This window comes from Sphaerodactylus townsendi, linkage group LG07 (genome assembly GCF_021028975.2).
Source record: "Sphaerodactylus townsendi isolate TG3544 linkage group LG07, MPM_Stown_v2.3, whole genome shotgun sequence".
Classification (NCBI taxonomy): Eukaryota; Metazoa; Chordata; class Lepidosauria; order Squamata; family Sphaerodactylidae; genus Sphaerodactylus; species Sphaerodactylus townsendi.
In genome coordinates, this window is record NC_059431.1 from 8,388,610 (window position 1) to 8,412,919 (window position 24,310).

The 24,310-nt window shown below is 46.8% G+C and overlaps 1 protein-coding gene across 1 annotated transcript in view; it reads right to left on the bottom strand.

The window, feature by feature from the left end:
• Nucleotides 1-24,310, bottom strand: part of RIT2 (Ras like without CAAX 2) — a 203,713-nt gene that overhangs the window by 92,681 nt on the left and 86,722 nt on the right. The window contains exon 4 of the mRNA XM_048502621.1: nt 7,434-7,625. Within this exon, the coding sequence (XP_048358578.1) occupies nt 7,434-7,625 (192 nt within the window). The remainder of the gene's footprint in view (nt 1-7,433; nt 7,626-24,310) is intronic.

The window sequence follows — 24,310 nt, forward strand, 5'->3', positions numbered from 1 at the left end:
AAGAAGAAGAAAGAGTTTGGATTTATATCCCCCCTTTCTCTCCTGCAGGAGACTCAAAGGGGCTTACAATCTCCTTGCCCTTCCCCCCTCACAACAAACACCCTGTGAGGTAGGTGGGGCTGAGAGAGCTCTGAGAAGCTGTGACTAGCCCAAGGTCACCCAGCTGGCATGTGTGGGAGTGCACAGGCTAATCTGAATTCCCCAGATAAGCCTCCACAGCTCAGGCGGCAGAGCTGGGAATCAAACCCGGTTCCTCCAGATTAGATACACGAGCTCTTAACCTCCTACGCCACTGCTGCTCCTTTCTTGGTAGTCTCTCATCCGAGTACTAACCCTGCTTAGCTCCTGAATCTGACAAAACTGAGCTCTGCCATGCTGCCTTCCCTCCTATGTGCGCATGCACGTTTGCGCGCGCGCATACACACACACACACACAGACATTCACAAACACACATGTGTATACCACAGCCTTCCACATTTTCTTGCTTTCTTCTTACATTCCCATCCATCCACCAGCCAATCTACCTTTATCTGTTCAGCTGTCATCAGATTTCCCCCCTTTCTTCTACATGGTTCTACCCACTGTGCTGAGCTGGACACCTTTGTGTGGTGGGAGCTGCTTGAGGTACTTCATGTTCCCTTTCTTACACTATTTCCTCTTGTCCTCCTTATGGCAGTCCCGGATATTCACTTTGTCCTTGATTTCTTCTCTCCTTTCCATTCACCAAACAGCCTACTATTTACCTGCCCCCTCCTCGTCAGCTCCATTGATTCTTTATTTCATCTCCATTCCACCATTCTCCCTGATGTAAGTTACGTGAGAATGGGTCACGCAGTGTTAAGAGCTCCCAGCTCAAGTGATAGAGTCATTGGAGATTTTGGGGTAGAAATTGAGGAGGGTGGGATTTGAAGAGGGGAGGGACCTCAGCTGGATTTAACATCATAGATTCCACTCTCCAGAGCAACCATTTTCTTCAGGTGATTTCTGTTGTCTGGAGACCAGCTGTAAACCCTAGAAGATCTCCAGCTTCCACTTCCACAACCTCACTCAGCGATTTTCTTTAACAGAGTGGCATGACTACTCTTGAACAGTCGAAAGCATTTGGGCCTTTGTGAACCATGCAAGTCAGATAGTAGCAAGTCATTTGGAGATTGCTGTCAGGCTTGGCCCCAAGGAAGCTTTCCTCCATAGCCCAAACAGCCCTGCGTAGGACCCTGTCCCCTTCCCCTGCTCTTTAACTGGCAAAAAACCAAGGCTTGAAGGCTGGCAGTATTGTTTGTTGCCACTGAGCAAATATTTGTTTCTAATCTAGGTTAGACTATTGTAACTCGCTCTATGCGGGCCATCCCTTACGTCTGATCCGGAAGTTGAAACTGGTACAACATGCAGTGGCACGTGTGCTCACAGGTGGTGCCTTTAGAGAACACATTCAACCTGTGTTACATCGCTTGCATTGGCTCCCGGTTGAGTTCTGAATCATTCATAAGGTATGGGTACTTACTTTTAAGGCCTTACGCGGCCTGGGACCTTCGTACCTTCGGGACTGTCTCACCCCATATGTCCCTCTGCGGCCAACTTGCTGGTTGTCCCTAGCCCCTCGATGATGCAGTTGGCCTCCACCCGGGCCAGGACCTTTACAGCCCTGGCCCCTGGCTGGTGGAACACATTACCACCAGCTATCCGGGCCCTGCGGGATCTTGGAGAGTTCCGCAGGGCCTGTAAGACCAAATTGTTCCACTGGGCATTTGGAGGGGCCGACTGCTGATGTGCGCCCTCCTCCTCCCCCTTTTACACTCTGGGTCCTTAATTTCTATGGGTGGGTTTATTAAGTTTTACAAAGTTTTATGCTGGATGCCTCTGTAATCTTGTTTAATCCGCTGTTCAAAATGGGGTTTTAATGTGATTGTTTGTTGTTGTGTTGTTCACCGCCCAGAGCCCTTCGGGGGAGGGTCGGTATATAAGATTGATTATAAATTAAATAAATAAATAAATAAAAAACTACAGAGCTGCTTCTGTTATTCAGGTGGTAACCCCCCCCTACTTTTTTTAAGATTTAGGGGCAAACCTGGGGATTTTTCATGTTTGTGGGGAGATCCATCTTGTCTGCATCTATCTTTTCCCCAAGCTCTGGATTTAGGTAACCACAGGTGGGGTTGAGAATTGTATATATTGATTGATGTGGGTTGGCTCCAAAGGCTTCATTCCTCTAATGAAGTCCTCCACCAGTGTGAGAAGCCTTCTTTTGGCAGGACCACCTTTTCCATTGAAAGAAAACTCCATGCATTGGTGGAAGGATTAGTCATTAATGAAACAGGTCTTTGGGACCCAGCCCCACAAGACTTAGTCCTCCTTCCCTTCTGCACAACTGAAAATTATTATTATTATTTATTTGGCTCATACACCCCCCCAAAAAAAATGGGCTCAGAGTGATGATCAACCAAAAATATACCATTGAAACAACAAATTTAACAATTTCTAAAATGGCAGCCTTCTAAATACACATCAACAAGGGTTGGAATGACGGCATTGCTTCCAAAATCATTGATAATCAACTGCAAATCAAGACCAGAGCAAAATAAAAACTCAGACAAACAAGAAGCAACAGAAGCAAACAAAACTTAAATGGTTACAAACTGAAAACTGGAAAGAGCTGAAAAAGGGGAGGCCAGTTTAACATGGGCCAGTTTAACATGGGCACATGCAAACACTGTTCATTCAGCGGCCCAAGTCTTCCAGAGGAAGAACTCTTCTCTCTTTCTGAGCCTATTAAATGCCAATTTGTCTTAAGGAGGTGAAAGGATAAAGCCCACATTTCTGGGGATAACAAGATGACATACTTAAAAAAACAACAACCAGACATACTTAAAGAAACAGCAGCGATCCCTTTACGGAGGAGATCAGAAAGGCAAAAACGCTATTTCACACTAATAAGCTTGCTTGTTGTAGCGGAGTCTCCCCGAATGTGTCATTTTAATTGCAGATTAGTCTTGTTCCCGTACTGCCGCCGATAGATTCGCGAGACAGACGACATACATCATTAATTGCGCCGCGTAGGGGGACTGCATATCAAACAGCGTCTTTGTCTGACCTGACTCCTACAGCCTGTCTGACTGTTATGGAACGGTTGTTCAACGGGGAAACAATGCCGAGGAATGCCAGGGTTGGCATTACACGTCCCCCGCCGCCAGGCACTGTACGTAATATTGCAATATATAGTATATGCCACCATTTTCTCGCTTCATTCGCTACTGCAGGATGAAGAGCCTGGGATCAACAAGAGCAGATGTGTTAGCTGATGTGCCCTGGCCACGTTCCAGCGCGGGTAGTCTAAAGAGAGTAGCGGCTTGTCTTCTCTGGAATTTAATTAGAGTTCCCCCCCCCCACAAGTCTCCTTAAACAACTAGTTTAGCTGCCAACTCTGGAGGTCTACGATGTGCTGAAAAAGTTATCGTTCGTATAAGTCCATCCCTCCATGCTGTCCTGCACAACTTTTGACCTACCAAAGCAGATGTTACCCGCAATCCACATACGGTGGCCTTTTGCAATGCTTTAAAGCCTGCCTTTAGGAGGGGCGCAGTGGTGGTGAACCTTTGGCACTCCAGATGTTATGGACTACAATTCCCATCAGCCCCTGCCAGCATAGCCAATTGGCCATGCTGGCAAGGGCTGATGGGAATTGTAGTCCACAACATCTGGAGTGCCAAAGGTTCGCCACCACAGGAGTAAAGCAACTAGAACTTCTTGTCTGTGTGGTGTTGTAGAGTTGGGAAACACCTGTAAGTTTGAGGGTGGAGCCTGAAGAGGACAGGGACCTCAGTGGGGTAGAATGATATAGAGCCCATTCTCCAACAGTGGTGTGTGTGGGGGGGAATGGCACCTGGGGCAAAATGGCACCTGGGCCCTGCCCCCCGTGGGCTCCCACCCCCAGCAACCCCTGCAACCAGCTGAAAAAGGAACCTGGCTGGGCAAGGCCATCCAGCAGCAGTTTCTGCCGGGCCTGGTGGAGCGGGATGAGAGGAAAAGGAGGAGGGGTGTGGGGGGAATTTTCTGCCCCCCCATGACCCCAATGGTGTGCGCCTAGGGCGCAGTGCTGCTGCCTTCCCGTGGTAGCTACGCCACTGTCCTCCAAGCAAACTATTTTCTCCAGAAAAACTGATAATGGTAGTCTGGAAACAAAGTGTAATTCCAGGCACCTGCAGGCCCCACGTGGAGGCCAGTATCTCAACCCCATGAGGTGGAACTTTATCCTGGGTTATTTTATAAAAATCCAAGAACGGGTGCTCATGGTTGAATGATTCTCATTTTAACCACGACTCTTCACATATATACTGACAATAACAGGGATCTTTTCAATTAAGTCCTCCTTACTGGCTTTCTTCTGACCTTACCTAGAAGGACCACGTGTGACATGCATTTAAAGTGCTTACTGCTAAACGAGAAAGAAGGCAAGAGAGATGAGAGGTCAGGCTGCCAACCTCCAGGTGGGACCTGGAGATCTCCTGTAATTACAACTGATCTGCCGACGGCCAATATCAGTTTCCCTGGAGAAGGTGGCTGTTTTGAAGGGCAGACTCTATGGTATTATGCCCTGCAGTTGCAAACTTAATGTGGTTGAAACCCTGACTCACCGACTCTTGCACTGCACCAGATTTGATAACATCAGATCTAAATATACCAACCTACATTTCTTCTTCCAATCTGGGCTGCCTGATCTGACTAGGTTATCTCTAATGTTAAACAACTCGGACCCCGGTCTTTGTGAAGAGATCGCCAATTTCATTGCGGAGATAGTCGAGAGTTCCCAGTAGAACGTATTTGTTGTGCTCCCCGTGGGGCCTTTTATCTATCATGTATCCATGCAATTGTTCCCGATTCATGTAACTTTTTTTCTGACTATGCCAATAAAGGCTTATGTAAAAAAAAGTATTATGCCCCAGTGAGCCCCCCCCAACCCACCCTCCTCAGGCTCTACCCCCAAATCTCCAGGAATTTCCCAACCTGGTGTTAGTAACCCTACATTTTTCAGAGGGCAAAGGAACCGGAGAGTCTAAATCTGCCCAGGCTATAAAAAGACTGAAGCTGATAGGCACAGAGCAGAGCCCTGTCTCCTTAGCAAAAGCCGGTTACCAATAACCATCCAAATGCTTCTTCAGTGTTCAGAGTTTTATTTATTAGTGCTTTCTCAGCTGCGCAGCCAGGAACCGAACTCTCCGTAAAAATCAAACAAAGAGCAGGTTTGGAGTGCTGCCGCCTGCGTAACGTAATTTATAGTTGTAAAAACATACCTCCCTGCCTCTTGCTCATTGGTTTGAGTCAAGGGCCCTTTCCCCACTTACCCTCGTCAGAGGGTTGTTGCGGGCAATTCACAGCGCTCGCAATTCCTGGTGCGCGCCCCGGCTTCCCCACGACCATCAAAAGGTGCCCTTTGAAAAGGAACCAGGAATTACACGCGCTGAGGGGGCGTGAGAGAGGCAGCCTTGGGGCAGCTGCGTTCTCGCCGCCCCTGAAGTGGGGAGTGCAGCTGGACCCTGCGCTACATTAGGAGAGTAGCGTGGGGTAAGTGGGGAAAGGGCCAAGTAGACGTACAGACCTGGTCATCTCATCCCACCTTTTACCACACCTTGCCCACTCCTACGTTTAGTGTAACTTGAGTCTAAAAACACCTTACATAAAGGTTTCTATAACTACTGGTTTCTATGCCAACTTAAGTTTCTACATCATCTTTATCTGTTTTTGTGAGCTTCTGCTAACTCCTTATCTCTTGTGAGGCCTACCTTCTACATTCCTGTGTGTTTACTAGACTTTCAGTAAGTTCAGTACCAGGCTCCATCAGTTTCATTAGCTAAGATAATTTTATGTGAGGTGCTTCACCCTTTGTGCATCTAACTTATAATCCCTTGTGGAGTCTAAATGTATGTATGGCTTAAAACACTATAAACTATATATGTATACACATCAATGCCGTGGAAAAAGACTGAAGTCGTGGACTGAAGCAACATGCTGTTTCCTGGATCTGCCTGCGCTCCACTACTCTGTTCCGAGACCCTTCATTGACCTCAGACTGTTACAACCTTGACTTTGGCTATTCCCCTTCACTGGGTATGTTTCTCAACCTGTGACTATCTGGCTTGTTTGACTCTGCTTCCTGGGTCGCTTCCACAAGGCAAAATTATACCTGTGTACCACTGGGAGGAAATACTCCAGTGTGTTTTGCACGAGTCCAGGACTTCTGTATTTACTTTGGAAGCATATCTCTGAGCATGCCCAGTGTCTCACGTTCTGATTGGCTGTTGTTTTTTGAGCGGCAGCTTGAATGAACGTCAGGCGGGGAGATCAGGCGGCTGGGTGGGAAAAATAAACTGGCCCTGCTCCCGATTGGTGTTTGCACGGTAGCAGGCTCTAGCAAGGTCACCCCGGGTTTTTTTTTTAACAAAAAAAAGAACCTCCAATGGGATGAGGGAAATATCATGGAGCAAACCCACTTTCGGAAAGGGAACCGCTCAAAATTCTTGGTTGCACGGAGATATTTTTCCTGCTTAATGCAGGATACTTTGACCATGCGGAAACAACCCTGGACTCTCCCACTGCCTCACCCCATCTGTGTCTGAACTCTGTTTACTGCTTACCAATTGAGACTGCAGTGGAGCTAGTTCTTTGCCTTGGGTCCTGCTGCAGCTGTCCCTACCCCCTGACCTCTGAGTCTCCTCCATGGTAGTGATGCTGTGGCCAGTGGTGGGATCCAAAAATTTTAGTAACAGGTTCCCTCGCCAGCCCCCTCTCAGCAAAGGGGGCAGAGGCGTACCTAGGCAAACCTGAGCCCTGGGCAAAACCTGAGTTGGATGCCCCCCCATTGGCAGCCACCCCACCACGACCCCCCAAAATTTTTTTGCACCAGGTCATTTCTAAATCATCATCCCATTATAGAAAATGCTCCAACTCACAAATCTGAACACAGCAATGGTGAAACACACAGGTTCTTTGATAGAGACTGGTGAGATAAAAGGTACGAAAGGCCGAGAATCCATGAATTGCAGTACCTGGAAGGGATTAACCTAGTTCAGGGAGTGACATTATTAGTCGCAATTGCTATATGGAACCTTCACGTTCAAAGGCAGGATGCCTCTCGGGGAGGCGAGGGCGTGGAGACGGAAAAGCGGACCCAATCAGTAACCTCCTCTCGGCACACACAAAGAATTAGTAACCCACTCTCGGGAACTGGTGAGAACCTGCTGGATCTCACCTCTGGCTGTGGCAGTACACCGACCCCACCCAGCCAGTCCATCCTTCCGACATCGCTCATCGCTCACTGGCAGTAGTGACGGTTCCAGAAAGTACACATTCAACATATATTTAGCTAGAGCTACATTAGGAGACCACGGCGAAGTCCAAGAGGCAAGTGAAAGCTTCAATTAAGAGGTAACAACTTGCTTACCTGCCGAAACTCTTTGAGATCAATTTTGTTGCCCACCAACACCAAGGGGATGTCGTAGGTGCGTCGGACGCGATAAATGAGCTCCTTGAATTCCGCCGCCTCTTGAAAGGACTGGCGGTCCGTGATGGAATAGCAGATAATGAAGCCCTCTCCTCCTCTCATATATTGGTCTCTCATGGCCGTGAATTCTGCCTGCCGAGCAACACGGGGGAAGCGGTATAAATTAGGAAGCAAAATAAATGGCCTGCAAAGTGGGAGTTGCTGAGAGAGAGCTTCCGAGATAATTTCTGGTTCTCTTGAAAAGTGAGTTTGTTTACAGTTTTAATGAGCAGGGAAAAAAGCAGACGTCTTGTCTATTCTTACTATTAACTGGGCCTCCCAGGACAATTTGTCACCTACTTTCCCTATGAAATATTGTTGTTTGGTTTCTTTATTGGCATAAATAATGCAGATTTTGGGAAGTTCTGAAGTGTCTTAGTCTACTTGTTTTCTGTTTCTCGTTCTGATCACTTCAGTGGTAGATGAGTCCAATAGCACCATAAAGAGAGCATGTGTTAAGTGCCCTCGATCTGGTCTGCATTATCCATCAGGCTGACTAGGCCGAAGCCTAGGGGCCCCGCAGGGACTAGAGGACTATGTTATGCTATGTTTAATTTCTATACCACCCTCCCCCGAAGGGCTCAGGGTGGTGCACAACAGGATAACAATACAGTACATATACAATAGTCATGACATCGGCAACATCAGTAACAAACAACAATCAATAAACGATGGACCTTGAATTTGGACAATGAATTTGTTTGCTTGGTTTGCTGAGGCACTGTTACCAGCCCCCTAGGGCTTTGACATTTCTGACAGGGGTTGACCGAACAAATGTGCCAGGCAGTTGAGAGAAAGTTGCAAGGCACATTCGTAGTTAGTTGAGGTTTGTTTTGAATCAATGGGGGCGAGGAGGGGTAGGGAGAGATAGCAGGTCAGTGCTCACCTTCCTCTGGACACGTGTTGATCTATAACAGTGATGTATTGTCGAAGGCTTTCACGGCCGGAATCACTGGGGTGCTGTGTGGTTTCCGGGCTGTATGGCCGTGTTCTAGCAGCATTCTCTCCTGACATTTCGCCTGCATCTGTGGCTGGCATCCTCTGAAGATCTTCAGATCCTCTGAAGATGCCAGCCACAGATGCAAAGGCTATCAGGAGAAGAAGCTTCTGCCAGCTCCACAACCTTACTAACTTTAATGATGGCTAACCTTTTCGAGACCGAGTGCCCAAATTGCAACCCAAAACCCACTTATTTTTCACAAAGTGCCAACACAGCAATTTAACCTGAATACTGAGGTTTTAGTTGAGAAAAAACAGTTGGCTCCGAGGTGCGCATTACTCGGGAGTAAGCTTGGTGGTAGTCCGTGGCTTTGCTTTGAAGCAACCGTGCAACTCTTTGAATGGGTGAATCACGACCCTAGGAGGGTTTACTCAGAAGCAAGCCCCATTGCCAGCAAATGAGCTTAATCTCAGGTAAAGGATGGCACTTTAGTTCTTCCCATGAAAATCAGTGGGGTTTAACAGTGCTTCCCGCCCCCCATGATGCACTCTGTGCGCAAGTGCCCACAGAGAGGGCTCTGAGTGCCACCTCTGACACCCGTGCCATAGGTTCGCCACCACTGATCTATAAGATGCTACTGCACTCAAACGTAGCTGTTGTATTACAGACCACCATGACTATCCTCTGAAACTGACGGACAACACATTGTGAAATGACAGGGTCAAACCACTTGATAATCATGGATTAAAATCCTAAGAACATTGTCCTGAAAGTAAGCCCCATTTAATGAAATGGGACTTACTTTCAAGTAGAATTGTCCTCTTGGCAGCTGAGATCTGGAGTAGGATTAAACAAATGTGCCCTATTTCAGTTCTCTTTGCATTTGTTCATATTATGTCAACAGTTCTGGTTGTGTTCTACCATGATTGGTTTAGTAGACTTGTTTGTGTCATAGACATGCACACAATGGAAATTTTTTTTTTACAAAATGCATACAAAGTTTATAGTCTCAGTGAATGTCAAGCATACATACTTGACATTCACTGAGACTATAAACATTGTATGCATTTTGAAAAAAAATAAATAGTGATATGTATGCCACTACCCAATTCAGCTAAGTGTGGAGCTTCTCCCAGGCCCCTTCCGCACACGCAGAATAATGCACCTTCAATACACTTTCAATTCACTTTGAAGCTGGATTTTACTGTGCGGAATAGTAAAATCCACTTGCAAATAATTGTGAAAGTGGATTGAATATGCATTATTTTGTGTGTGCAGAAGGGGTCTGGGTGGTTTCTTCCAGATAAGGAAACCATAACTTTCAGCTGACAGTATACGAGCCGGCGTACACATAATGCTTAGTTTTGGTTTTCTGTTGCATAAATAACACTGAAAGATGCATATGTTTTACTGGATACTTTCTGTGCAAGGAAGCAGACATTAAACATAGAGCTGGAAGGGGCCATGAGGTCATCTAGTCTAACCCTCTGCACAATGCAGGAAATTCCCACATGCACACCTATAGAGTTTGGATTTATATCCCCGCTTTCTCTCCTGCAGGAGACTCAAAGGGGCTGACAATCTCCTTGCCCTTCCCCCCTCACAACAAACACCCTGTGAGGTGGGTGGGGCTGAGAGAGCTCCGAGAAGCTGTGACTAGTCCAAGGTCACCCAGCTGGCGTGTGTGGGAGTGCCCAGGCTAATCTGAATTCCCCAGAGAAGCCTCCACAGCTCAGGCGGCAGAGTGGGGAAAACAGGGCTGAAGGTAGAACATTCAGTCTGGCAATGGAATATGCCCTGTGAGCAGAAGTGGGGTAGAGGTGTAGTGGTTAAGAGCAGGTGCATTCTAATCTGGAGGAACCGGGTTTGATTCCCCGCTCTGCCGCTTGAGCTGTGGAGGCTTATCTGGGGAATTCAGATTAGCCTGTGCACTCCCACACACGCCAGATGGGTGACCTTGGGCTAGTCACAGCTTTTCATAGCTCTCTCAGCCCCAACTACCTCTCAGGGTATTTGTTGTGAGGGGGGAAGGGAAAGGAGATTGTCAGCCCCTTTGAGTCTCCTACAGGAGAGAAAGGGGGGATAGATATCCAAACTCTTCTTCTTCTTCTCTTCTTCTCTGTTTAGGGTCCATTAAAATATTTAAATACGGGGATATACAACCCTGTTGGAATGGTATCAAAAAACACAAGGGAAAGCAAGTTCTATTTGCAGCAGTGAGGTAACTTTTGAAATTCTAATGCAAATTTTAACTACCTTTTAATTGCTCAAATGTTTTAGTATTATTTCTATTCACTGCCTTGTGGGCCCTAATTGAGTGCAAAGGTGGCATGAAAAATTACAACAACAACATCAACAACAACAATTTTCAGGAAAGCCAACATGTGGGTGGTTGCTCGCTCTCTGATTCTCCCTTTCAAAACCAGCTAGCGTCGCATGCCGCTGTTCTCATCCTAGACTCTGGAAATCAGACAAAATCTAGAGGGACCTTAAAGACTAATAACATTTATTTCAATACATCCTTTTATGAACCAGAGCTCATGAACCGTAGTCTGGGGAAGCATTTGCATGGGGCAATCTCCAGGAAAGTAAAAAAGATTTCACCCCTTCCTACCACCCACTGGCTCTCCCTTTTCCCAGCATTACTACTAAACAAACCCCCTGTTTTTGAGAAATATGTGTTGGCTTTCATAACATGCAGCTCCGTCCTCAATACGGAGAACAGAATGTGAGAGTTTAGACTAAATTTAGCCAGCATATGACAGGATTATCCAACGTAAGTGTGAACAACGGTTTCCAGTGCTTAGAAGTGGGAATAATGAATGTCTCTCATATAATTTCTTTCTGGCTTCAGTTTTCCACTTTTCATTGGTTTTGCATTTGTATACTCATAATGTATACTCATAATGACTGATAACGCTTTTTGCATGTTGGGCAGCGCAATCCAGAGCTGAAGAAGAAGAAGAAGAAGAAGGAGGAGGAGGAGGAGGAGGAGGAGGAGTTTGAATTTATACCCCACTGTCTCCTGTAAGGAGACTCAAGGTGGCTTACAAGCTGCTTTCCCTTCCTCTGCCCACAACAGACACCTTTGAGGTAGGTGGGGCTGAGAGAGTACTGAGAGAACTGTGACTAGCCCAAGGTCACCCAGCAGGAATGTAGGAGTGCCGAAACACATCTGGTTCACCAGATAAGCCAGATGGAGGACTGGGGAATCAAGCCCGGTTCTCCAGATTAGAATCCACCTGCTTATAACCACTACACCACACTGGAAGGCACCACTAGAGAGCCACTTTGCCTACTCCAAGGGACTTTTCCATGGTGCGGAAAGCCCAAAAAGTGCAACCCCCTCCAACTCCTCCAAAGGGGAGAATAGAGATATGCCACAAAAATCACAGCATAGCTCTGCTGTCAGCCGTACTGGCATACAGGGGCTGATAGGGGTTTGAAGGCTGAATACAGTCGGCCTTGCCCCTAGAACACCCCAGAATGCCCTGGAACACCAGAATATCTGGGGGTGGCATGCAAGTGCTGCAGTGGTGGGTTCCAAAAATTTTAGTAACAGGTTCCCATGGTGGTGGGATTCAAATTGTGGTGTAGCGCCAATGGGGCTGGGCGGGGCACGACGGAGGTATGGCTGGGCATTCCGGGAGCGGGGCATTCCTGGGTGGGGCTGTGGCAAGGACGCAGCCGCTGCGCCGGTCCTTGGGTGGGAAACGAATGCATGCAGGCGCAGGCTGCCATGCAAGCCGGTGCACCTCCTGCTAGACTGCTTCAAGTTCTGCGTGCTACTGCTGAGAGGAGGGGCGTAACTAAAACAAAAATCATGTGGCAAAATCACCAATTAGTAACCCGCTCTCAGCACACACCAATAATTAGTAACCTACTCTTGGGAACCTGTGAGAACCTGCTGGATCCCACCTCTGAAGTGCTGGCACAAAACCAGGTGTCATGGCTTACCACAGTGGTTTTTTGCTGGTGGATTTTCCCCCAGTGGCATGGCACCAATGGGGAAGGGGGGTGCGTCGCCCTGGGCACGTGCCGGTGAGGGAGCATGGCCAGGGCATGATGGGGGCATGACGGGGGCATTCCAGAGCATGGCATGGCGAGGACGCAGTGAGCACACGTGCCCCGGGTACAGATCCCCCTTGCTCCCCCTCTGTTTGTCCCTCCACTGACATAAGTCCCCCAGAGAGGTCATTTATGCTGGCGGAAGCCCACACCACATCCAGAGGGGATTTGACCACACACTCTGGATTGCGCTATTAATTATTTATTTCATGAACTAGAAGGAAAGGAAGGATTGGAGAATTTTTATGTCTATTGCCTTCAAATCTGCGAAATAAGTTAGAGAGATAAGGTTACATTATGTCTGTACTTGATACGAAATGGAATCGTCATTGAATAGCTTTTTTTGCTTTTCTAAAAATGCTGTTCTGGATATTACTGGTAATAACACAATATTAAAGATAAATATAGCAATGGGCTTTAGGCAGGAAGTCAACTAATTGTATGTTATTTTTTGCTGTTTAAGTACTTTGTAATGTTAGGGTGACTGGTTCACTGTAGAGTTTTGTAGTGTATTGTTTTAGTTTGTGGTATCTAGTTGTTAAAAATTTAAGACAAATCATTATAAAGAAAAATAAATGCAGTACCCAAACCCCAATGAATGCTGCCTCCGGACTTTAGAGTGCTGGAAAAAGTACAAAGAGGGCAACCAAGATGATTAAAAGGTTGGAACATTTTTGCTAAGAGGCAGGCTTGGAGAGTCCGGAATGTTTCCACATAGGATAGAGACGATTAAAGGGCGAATGTGACAGAGGCGTATAACATTACGTACAGAGAGTTGAGGAAGAGAACTTTTTACACTCTCCTAATGGATTAGAACTATAGAGCATCTGATAAAGCTCATGGGTACTAGATTGAGGGCAGACAAAAACATCGCTTCTGAACACAGCTAGTGATTAAAATGAGACATTTCCTGCCAGAGGATGCAGTGATGGCAACAGATTTATGAACAATAGGTCTAACCATGACCGTGACCTATTGGCTATGGTGACTAAAAAGAACCTTCACATTCAAAGGCAGTAAACCTCTGAACACCAGTTCCAGTAGACCAGGGCTAGGCTCATATTTATTTGGGGATTTGGAGGGGTGGAACTCAGTGGCAGAGTATTTAATTGCAAATGGGGATTTGGGGATCCAAGCATTCAAAATCATCCCTACTTAGAAGCAGTGCAACTCGACCCTTAGATTCTGACATCTTTTAGAAGCACGAGTATTCTGAATTTCCTGCATTTTGCATTTCACAAAACTGGATTTTCTTTCTTTCTTTCTTTCTTTCTTTCTTTCTTTCTTTCTTTCTTTCTTTCTTTCTGATGACAGGAAGCAATGTTCCTTTTCTAATTAGTCATCAAACCGCATTCATCAAAGCAGGAAGCTATCAAAGAAGACATTAGTGCTCAGGATCCAGAGAAAATGAATTGCGTTGTTACTTCACTTATAAATGAACGAAGGGGTCATGCAATGCTGAGACAATGAACAGACCCACAGAGGCGCACAACAGGTTTCATTATCTGCAAGGTTATTATTCTTTCCTTTTTTTCTTTTGACTTGCCATCTCTGTAATAATGGGGGGGCGGGGGAGAGGAACAATATCTAGATCTGGTATTTTAGAAAGGTTGTTAATATGAACGTGCAGAATATCCAACACATACATATTGACAATTAGGTTCAACAGAAGTGGGCATTGCCCTTTTAAGACTAGCCATGTACCCCCTGGCAGCTGGTGTGGGGGTGACATGAGAATTACCATCAGGAAAACTAGGACTAGTCCTGCATCACCAGAGACATGGGTACCCTCTAGTATTCGGGCAAGAACTCAATGGTAGAAGTAATTTTTTGAAACGTAGAGATTTTGACCAAATACCAGAGTGCCCCTACATGATGATGTCACTTCCAGTGACCACCAGAAGTGACATTGTGACATTGTTGGTGACAGAGGTCTAAGCAGAGGTGGGATCCAGCAGGTTCTCACAGGTTCCCGAGAGTAGGTTACTAATTATCTGTGTGTGCCGAGAGGGGGTTACTAATGGGTGATTTTGCCACATGATTTTTGCCTTAGTTATGACCCTCCTCTCAGCAGTGGTGCACAGAACTTGAAGCAGTCTAGCAGGAGGTGCACCGGCGTGCATGGCAGCCTGCGCCTGCGTGCATTCGTTTCCCGCCCAAGGACCGGCGCAGCGGCTGCGTCCTTGCCACAGCCCCGCCCAGGAATGGCCCGCCCCCGGAATGCCCGGCCACGCCCCCATCATGCCCCACCCATCCCCATTGGCGCTACGCTACAGTTTGAATCCCACCACCATGGGAACCTGTTACTAAAATTTTTGGATCCCACCACTGGGTCTAAGCCTTGTTTTTCTGGAAGTAAGACCCCGACTGGTCAGAAGATTGACGCAGGGAGGCTGGCTTTGGGAATCCCCTGCCCTCAGAAGGGGGCTGGCAACCAGACCCTGGATGCAAGGGTTTCAAAATTGTGGCACATCTATGCTTTCACTGTAAGTTTGCTGGGCTCTAGATGGGGCCTGGAGATCTCCTGGAATTACCACTTATCTTCAGAATGTGTGATTGTCATAGACTCACAGAGTTGAAAGAGACTTCAAGGGCCATCAAGTCCAATCCCCTGCAGTGCAGGAACATACAATCAAAGCACTCCTGACAGATGGCCAACCTGCCTCTGTTTAAAAACCTCCAAAGAAGGAGACTCCACCATGCTCCAAGGTAGTGCATTCCACTGTCAAACAGCCCTGACAGTCAGGAGGTTTTTCCTGATGTGTAGGTGGAATCTCTTTTCCCGTCCCTTGAATCCATTCCTCATTGTCCTCCTCTCTGGAGCAGCAGAAGACAAGCTTGCCCCCTCGCCAACATGACATCCCTTCAAATATCTAAACGTGGCTATCATGTCCCCTCTTAACCTTCTCTTCACCAAACTAAATATACCCAGTTCCCTAAGTCTCTCCTCATAGGGCATAGGATTCCAGACCTTTGACCATTTTGGTTGCCATCCTCTGGACCTGTTCCAGCTTGTCAAAATCCTTCTTGAATTGTGGTGCCCAGAACTGTACAAAATATTCCAGGTGAGGTCAACCAATGCAGAGTATCAAGGTACAATGTATTGTTGAAGGCTTTCACGGCGGGAATCACTGGGGTGCTGTGTGGTTTCCGGGCTGTATGGCCGTGTTCTAGCAGCATTCTCCCCTGACGTTTCGCCTGCATCTGTGGCTGGCATCTTCAGAGGATCTGAAGATCCTCTGAAGATGCCAGCCACAGATGCAGGTGATCCTCTGAAGATCCTCTGAAGATGCCAGCCACAGATGCAGGCGAAACGTCAGGGGAGAATGCTGCTAGAACATGGCCATACAGCCCAGAAACCACACAGCACCCTATTAAGGTACAATTACATCCCTTTATCTTGACACTACAGTCCTATTGATACAGCCCAGAATCACCTTGACTTTCTTGGCCGTCGCATCATACATGTTCAGTTCGCGGTCTACTAAGACTTCCAGATCCTTTTCACATGTAGCGTTGTCAAGCAAGGTGTCACCCAACCTATATCTGGGCATTTTATTTTTTCTGCCTAAGTGTCCCTATGGCGGTGCTGGGATATCCTGCCCAGCTGAGAATGAAGATTCCCTTTATTCAACAAACTAGGAGGTAGCAAAAGTAAAATCTGCATTGGCATGTTTACAACTGGACACCATCTGCGAAAAAACATGCAACACAGCAGAAATAGCACGCTGCAGCCATGGTTTTCCACGCTCTTCTTCTTCCCTTTTCCATTAACAAAGTTAGCAAAGGCAGGGAACAGAAAGAGAGAGAAAAGAATGAAACGAGCAGGCAGCAGGGGGTAACCAGGACATGTGCCAGCCCACACCATCTGTTCCTCAGTTTTAGGAGTGACGATTCGGGTATCAGAAGCTTCAAGGAGAGGACGGGTGGGCACCTGTTCTGCATCCCCCTTGGGATCCTTTCCAAGTTGAAGATTCGTTGACTTCATTCCAACTTTGAAAAGTCTTTCTCTTGGACCGCCCAGTTCTACGCACATTTACTCAGAAACGAGTCCCACAAACTTCAGTATGTCCCCAACAAAAGCAGAGAAAATGGCAGCTTAATGTGGAATAAAACTGGGACTGATTCTTGGACTCTGCCCACCCTTGGTCAGAGTCTTTTGACGTCTCTTGCCGAGCAATCATTTGTAAAATGTTCTATTTTTCCTGCTGCCATTTTCCATGCGTCGGGGTCCACATCATGGGCCTTTCCTCACTTTTCCTTCTGCCACCGTCGCTGCGCGCTACTCACTGCGCGCGTCATTTCTGGCGCTCGTCCGGGCTTCCCCAAAAGGCGCCGTTTTCTCCAGCGCCAGGAATGATGCGCTCTGAGGGGGCGTGACAGCAGCAGCGTCAGGGCGGCTGCATTGTCACCGCCCCTGTAGTGGGGAGTGCTGCGGGACCCAGCGATACATGACCTGAGTAGCGTGCACCAGAAGGTAAGTGGGAAAAGGCCCCATCTTTCCCCTTAGCACCGTTTTTTCCCCACCCTTAAGCGGATCTTTTGCCCTTACCTCCTTGTTTTCTGTCATTTTTGGCTGCTCTCACTCCTCTCTCCCCCTTGCATTTCCCCTTACCTGTAGGTATATTTACTCATGAGTAAACCAGCTGATTACAGGAAGCAGCTATTTTCTTCCTGCGGTTTCTCTTACGCATGGGTAGATTTGTTCCTGAGTAAACCCACAATTACTATAGACTCTCTAAGCCCCACTCTGCTCGGGCTGTATACCGCAGTGTGTGGCTGCTAAAGACACTGTTGTGGGGGAGGACTTTGCACAATTGCCGCTGCTGGTGTGAAGCCGCACTGACCCATTTTCCCCACAATGGTGTGTTTTTAAAAGAAAATTGTGGGTGTTTTTTTTTTAGAAAACACCAGTGTTCATCCAGTGCTGAGCTAACGGCACCGGGTGAAAGGTGCTGTTTTTCGGCATGCCACTTAAAAAAAACTTACCTCCTCTTCCCTGTGTAGCTCTGTGGGGATGAGAGGACACACCTCCTGCCCTCTGACCCCCGGACATCGCCAGGGCCGCAGGGGCATATCCAGTGGTGGGATCCAAAAATTTTAGTAACAGGTTCCCATGGTGGTGGGATTCAAACTGTGGCGTAGCGCCAATGGGGCTGGGCGGGGCACGACGGGGGCGTGGCTGGGCATTCCAGGGGCGGGGCATTAATAATTTCTCTGTTACTGTAAAAAACTCTTACTGTAAAAAAAAGTTCCTAATTTCCAGCTGGTATCTTTCTGTCCATAATTTAAACTCATCATAGCAAGTCCTATCGTCTACTGCCAACAGAAACAACGACTTCTCCTCTCATTGACTGCCTGTCAAATACTTAATACTTTCAAATACTTGATTTTGTTTCTAGAAATCAAAAGAAGGATACTTTCCTTAAACAAGGAACTTTACCATATTTCTAAAACATGTTTTTAAAACAGCCCAACAGGGAGAATTATCCCGTTTTCTACCTTCGCTAACCAGCCACATAGGAAACAACAGGACTTTATGATTTTTGGACCTAATGAAATTTCTAATGGAAAAGCGGACCCAATTAGTAACCCCCTCTCGGCACACACAAATAATTAGTAACCCACTCTCGGGAACTGGTGAGAACCTGCTGGATGCCACCTCTGGGCATGTCCCCTCATTCTGATGGGGCAATGAAGGGAAGAGGAGGTACGTTTTTTAAGTAGCGCCCTTCTCCACAGAGGCAGCGATGTGAACCGCGACAGCTCTGGGGTTGCCCACATACAAGTGTGCGAAGGGCCTCAGGGCTGCATCAGTGTCATCTACACCAGCGCCTCTCCTCTCCTCAGGCTCATGCAGAAGGGGCCTAAGACGCTGTAAAGCAGTGGTTCTCAACCTTCCTAATGCCGTGACCCTTTAATACAGTTCCTCATGTTGTGGTGACCCCCAATCCTAACTTTTGTCCATTTTACAGATGGAGAACACTGATGCAGAGTGTCTTAGGTGACCAAAGGGGTCGTGACCCCCAGGTTGAGAACCGCTGCTGTAAAGCATTGTTTCTACAAATAACCCAAAGTAAGAGCAAAGGCCCTCACAGTGGCCATGAAACATTTGGAGGGGTTTAGCATGAACATCATGGTAAAGGCAGGGGGAGATCAAAAATCTTCTGCAGCTATTTTGGGTGACTTGTACAGAAAGAGCCTATTGAAGAATGACACACAGAACCATCACAGCTCCCAGGGAGTAGATTCAGAGGTGGGATCCAGCAGGTTCTCACCAGTTCCCGAGAGTGGGTTACTAATTCTTTGTGTGTGTCAACAGGGGGTTACTAATTGGGTCTGCTTTTCCATCTCCGCGCCCTCGCCTCCCCGAGAGGCCAACTGCCTTTGAACGTGAAGGTTCCATAGAGCAATTGCGACTGATAATGTAACTCCCTGAACTGGGTTAATCCCTTTCAGGTACTGCAATTCATGGATTCTCGGCCTTTCGTACCTTTTATCTCACCAGTCTCTATCAAAGAACCTGTGTGTTTCACCATTGCTGTGTTCAGATTTGTGAGTCGGGGCATTTTCTATAATGTGATGATGATTTAGAAATGACCTGATGCAAAAAAACATTTTTGGGGCTGGGATGGGGTGGCTGCCCATGGGGGGGGCATCCAACTCAGGTTTTGCCCAGGGCTCAGGTTTACCCAGGTACGCCTCTGCCCCCTTTGCTGAGGGGGGGCTGGCGAGGGAACCTGTTACTAAAATTTTTGGATCTTACCACTGAGTAGATTCCATTTGCTCCACCTATTGAAGGGTAACCCCTATGTCCTGTTAAGCTGCATCTATGGTCATTGTATACATATTCTATGCAAACAATGACCATAGATGTAGTCTAATTGTACACAGTAGTTATATATGTAATATGTGTACAATATAACATTATTACTTGCTGCACAAGCAGCATTGACAAAAACATCCCTCTTTTAGGAGGACGTTTTTGAAGACAAACAAAATGCCATTAAGAAAGAATCGCCAGTTCAGTTTGTGTAACCCCCATGCTCAGAATGGGTTGACCCAGTAAGGGGTGGAGACTCAACGCAGCAAGAGGCTGCAGAGCTCATTTGGAGGAGACAAGGCTACCAGACTCGGACCTTGATTTCTATAAGCCCTTAACACCTTGTTAAGGTAACTGCAATGTTGTTGGGAACTACTGGGAAGGTAGTTGTTTGTTTTTGCTATGTATGTAACTGATGGGAGTTCATTTGGGGGACCTTCATCATCTTGGATCCCGTTCACCAAGCCTCTGAGGTCTTCATAAGCCAACCCCCAGCAGGAAGAATTGGACTTGGCATTTATCAGTGGATTGTCAAGATAAGGACTTGAAATGCAACCTAGAAGGACTGTAAATTGTGAAAAGTTAAATGTTAATGTTAAAAGTGTTCTTGCTTAAGGAAGTAAACCATTTTGTTTTAAAATTTAGTTCTTTGCAACTCCTTCCAAGTTCTGCCCCACAGAACCCACAGTTAGAGGTTACACTTGCACGAGTGAAGAGACTGTTTTTCTGATGAAAGAGCATAAAGGAAATTTTTGAACACATCTCTGGTTCCAAGCCAGGAGGGTTTAAATTCCAGCCTTTTGGAATTCCCCCCCCCCCACCTGAGAAGAAAGTTGAAAGCCAAATACTGTATTGAACTGTATTGAACTCTGTTTAAACCATTGCGGTTTTATTCACCTTTAAACAGGTAAAGATGCCATTCTTTCGACTGGCAGTAAAACAGCTGTACGCACTGACGCCCTCCTTTGCAAATTTTATCTTTCATATTAATGCTAATGGGTTTTTTTTCTCCTGTAGGAGAGAAACACCTTGATCATTTCCTCTGAGGTGCCGTCACTGAAGCAAGATTCACTGTAAAAATCTCTCTTTTTTTTTTTAAAAAAAAATCCAGCTTCATTTGGTTTATTGCGTGCCATAAACCACGAGTTCTTTTCTCATCTGCATGCAAGATCATCTGAAATGGATTTTCCCCTTAAATCACACAAATGCATCATTAATGGTAAAAGGGAAAGAATTAATAGCTGAGTCATTATGTTTTAGTAAAGAGCAGAAAGGAGAAAAAGTCCTGAATAGTAAAAAAATATCATGGTAGCAACTGCACGGGAGTTACTCCAAAGAAACTCTGTTGAGCGAGATTATGGGTTGGATCTAGGACAATCTGGCAACCATTGGAAGGATGGGAAGATATGTGTGTTTTGGGGGGGGGGGGTCAACAACACAAGTCCTTTCCAGGAAACACCTGGAAATAATCAAGAGAACTCCAGCAATTACTGCAAACTGTATGGTTTTACCATAGAGTTTGAGAATTTGTCAATTCCTAGATTTACCATAAATTACCTAGATTTACCATAAATTACCTAGATTTACCATAAATTACCGTAATTCTTAGATTTACCATAATCACTTCCAGGTATTCTCCCAAATGATAATGTGAACTTCGCTTGATCTCTCTCTCTTTCTCTCTCCCCCCATGTCTAGGGAAAATGGAGCCGAGGGTGGGGGTACTCAGATTTTGCCCCAGGCTCCATTTTCCCTAGATATGCCTCTGGAGCCTCCTCTTTGCTCCCAAGAATTTTACCAATTTCCAGACCCATCCGCTTGACTTGGTCAGTCTAGGTTAGGCTGACCAGACATCCCGCTTTTGGCAGGACAGTCCCGCCTTCAAACAATTCGTCCCGCATCCTGCAGGTTGTTTCAATTGTCCCGATTTTTGGGAGGCTGCCGCACTGCCTTCAGGGGTGCCAGGCAGTGTTGGCAGCCATCCTTTACGCATGAGCGGCACGCTTGGGAAGCAACCTCTCATGGGGCGCTGCCGTTTCCTGCCCTGCAGCGCCCCAGAAAGCAGTGTGCTCCTGCGGCTGCACGCGCATGGGTGTGCACATGCGGCCGCCTACCCCCCGTCCCGGTTCACAAAGGTGACCATCTGGTCACCTAAGTCTCGGTGAAGGAAGCTTTTCTTCTACCTCTAGGAATCCTCTCCCTTCTATCCTTTAGAGACCTCCAAATCTGTAACACTTTCTTGGAGAAGGGGGTGGGGTTGGCCCGTTCTATGGACTCTTGCTATCCCAATTTGCATTTCTAAAAATGGTGGCTGAAGTGAGGCAGGCGAGCAATTAAAAATAACTCACACCCCCCCCCCATCTTGAACAAAAACATACTCAAATTTTCTCTTCCAACCTCAAGGGGGAAATATCATTTCTTCACCAGTGGGGTATAAATGAAGTAATTAAACGTGACTCTTATTGGTGTTATTATGTTGGTTGCCAGGATTAGCCAGTAAAAATGAGGGGGGGGGGATGAATGCGATTTCTATAACGATATTTTTGTACAAATCGTATAGTGAAGAATCGTATAACGGAGAAAGGGAAACAAACTGTTCGATTTCTTTCGAAACAATGCGACGTGCAGGAAAACAGGATGTGGAAATTGTAATTTTCTCCTTAGAAGACCGAGCCTTAAAAGGCCCATTAAAATATAATTGCTGCCTGGAATGCATTTTTCTGATAAGCCGCAAAAGCTTGGTTTGAAATCAGGCTTTGCATTGACTGTGGATTATAAGAACACTCCGTTTTTTTTTTAATGGTAAGCTGGAGGATCTTCGATAACAGCCCACTGACTCGACAGAAATTGGCTGTTCAGCCAGGGAAATAGTTGTGCAATTAAAGGCTTCTTTGCGGTGATGTAGACCCCAGTACAACACCTGAAAAAGATTACAAAAGGTCTCATCCTGGGGCGAAGAGATATACGTGTTCTGGACCTCAGCAAAATGTGCAGATCCATCCACCAAAAAAATCACCAGCCATATACAGCTGTTTTGGGGTTTGTCTCAGCATTCACCAGTATTCCGCCTGGACAGAAAAAAACTTCAAATTCTATTTCAGGGATATCTTTGGGCCTTTCCCCACTTTTCCCTCGGCCGGCGTCACTGCATGCAATTCCCAGCATGCGGCATCCCTGGTGTGCGCCCGGGTGTCCCCACGACCCCGCGCTCTGCGCGGGGTCATCAAAAGGCGCCCTTTGCAAGAGCGCCAGGGATGCCTCATGCTGAGGGGGCGGGCCAGCGGTAGCGTTGGGGCAGCTGCGCTGTCGCCGCCCCTCTCGTGGGGAGTGCCAGGGGACCCCGCGCTACTTTTCTCAAGTAGCGCGGGGCTTAAGGTAAGTGGGAAAGGCCCTATGATATGAACCCTGGAAAAATCCCATTAACAGGAACAAAACACAGATTCTTTTGTAAATGTTGTGAATGTATACGAATTTACTGGGTTGTTGTAAAGTATTTATTATGGTTCTTATGCTGTTTTATCAAATGTTGGAGACTGCCGTGAGCCTCCTAAGAAAGGGCGGTGATAAGGCCCATAAATATAATTTGTAAAATGTTGCTTTGAGATCTTTAGTAGCCAACCAAAGGCCTGCTGGAAAGAGCCCCATCAGACCCCACCCAACTTCTAAAAATACTTGGTGAGCACCAGAAGAGATGTTGGACGCCACCAAAATGCCCATGGGCACCATTTTGGGAACTCCTTTTCAAAATGCACTGAGAAGACAGCCCGCTTTTAGGGCTGCCAACCTCCAGGAAGGGTTTGGAGGTCTCTTAAAATCTCAACTCACCTGCAGACTATAGTAACCAGTGATAGCGGAGTCAGAAATGAATTATTCCATTTCTGATCTGACATTCTAATAAAGGTGAAATTATGTTTTATTTCTTTATAAGTTAGATAGGAATAAGTTGTATAAGATAGAAAGTAAAAATTGTAGTTGTGTTTTGTGTTTGTATCTGTGTAGAACCTCCCTTGCTCAAGGCAGGAGTCTGCTCCACCTGGGCACGTCACTTTTCATGTGCTAAAACCATGGATGAACGCCTGACAAAAGAGACCCCGGAAGAAGAGCCTCCATCTGCCTAATCCCACCAGCAGGCAGATAAGGGTGCCGTCGTTAAGTTTCGTTTCCTGACCCCAAGCACCCAAGGGACTCTTTTGTGTTTTTCCCGCCTGTGCCTACGTCATCGCCTCACCCTGCTTCTGCTGCGAAATTCAAGAAGATCCTCAGGTCCCACCTGGTCCCACCTCATGAAGTGGACTCCCTGAGGAGTCTCCAGGTGGGCCCTGAGCATCTTCCGTATGACAGCTCATCTCCAGACTCAGTTCTCCTCAAGAAAATGGCTGCTTTCGAGAGTGGACTCTAGGCATTTTACCCCAGAGTGGACTCTATGGCCTTCATCTCCAGAGCAGTGGACTCGGATCTGGCCAACGGGATTCAATTTGCAACTCTGCCAGACGAGCTGTGGACTCTTATAAGAACATAAGAACTAGCCTGCTGGATCAGACCAGAGTCCATCTAGTCCAGCACTCTGCTACTCGCAGTGGCCCACCAGGTGCCTTTGGGAGCTCACATGCAGGAGGTGAAAGCAATGGCCTTCTGCTGCTGCTGCTCCCGAGCACCTGGTCTGTTAAGGCATTTGCAATCTGAGATCAAGGAGGATCAAGATTGGTAGCCATAGATCGACTTCTCCTCCATCAATCTGTCCAAGCCCTTTTTAAAGCTATCCAGGTTAGTGGCCATCACCACCTCCTGTGGTAGCATATTCCAAACTCTTGTTCTTATGTTCTTATCTGGTGAATTGGATTTATTTCCCCACTCCTCCACCTGAAACCTCCTGGTCACAGTTCTCTCAAAACTTTCTCAGCCCCACCTATGTCAGCCTCACCTACCTTCCCAGGTGCCTGGTTTTGG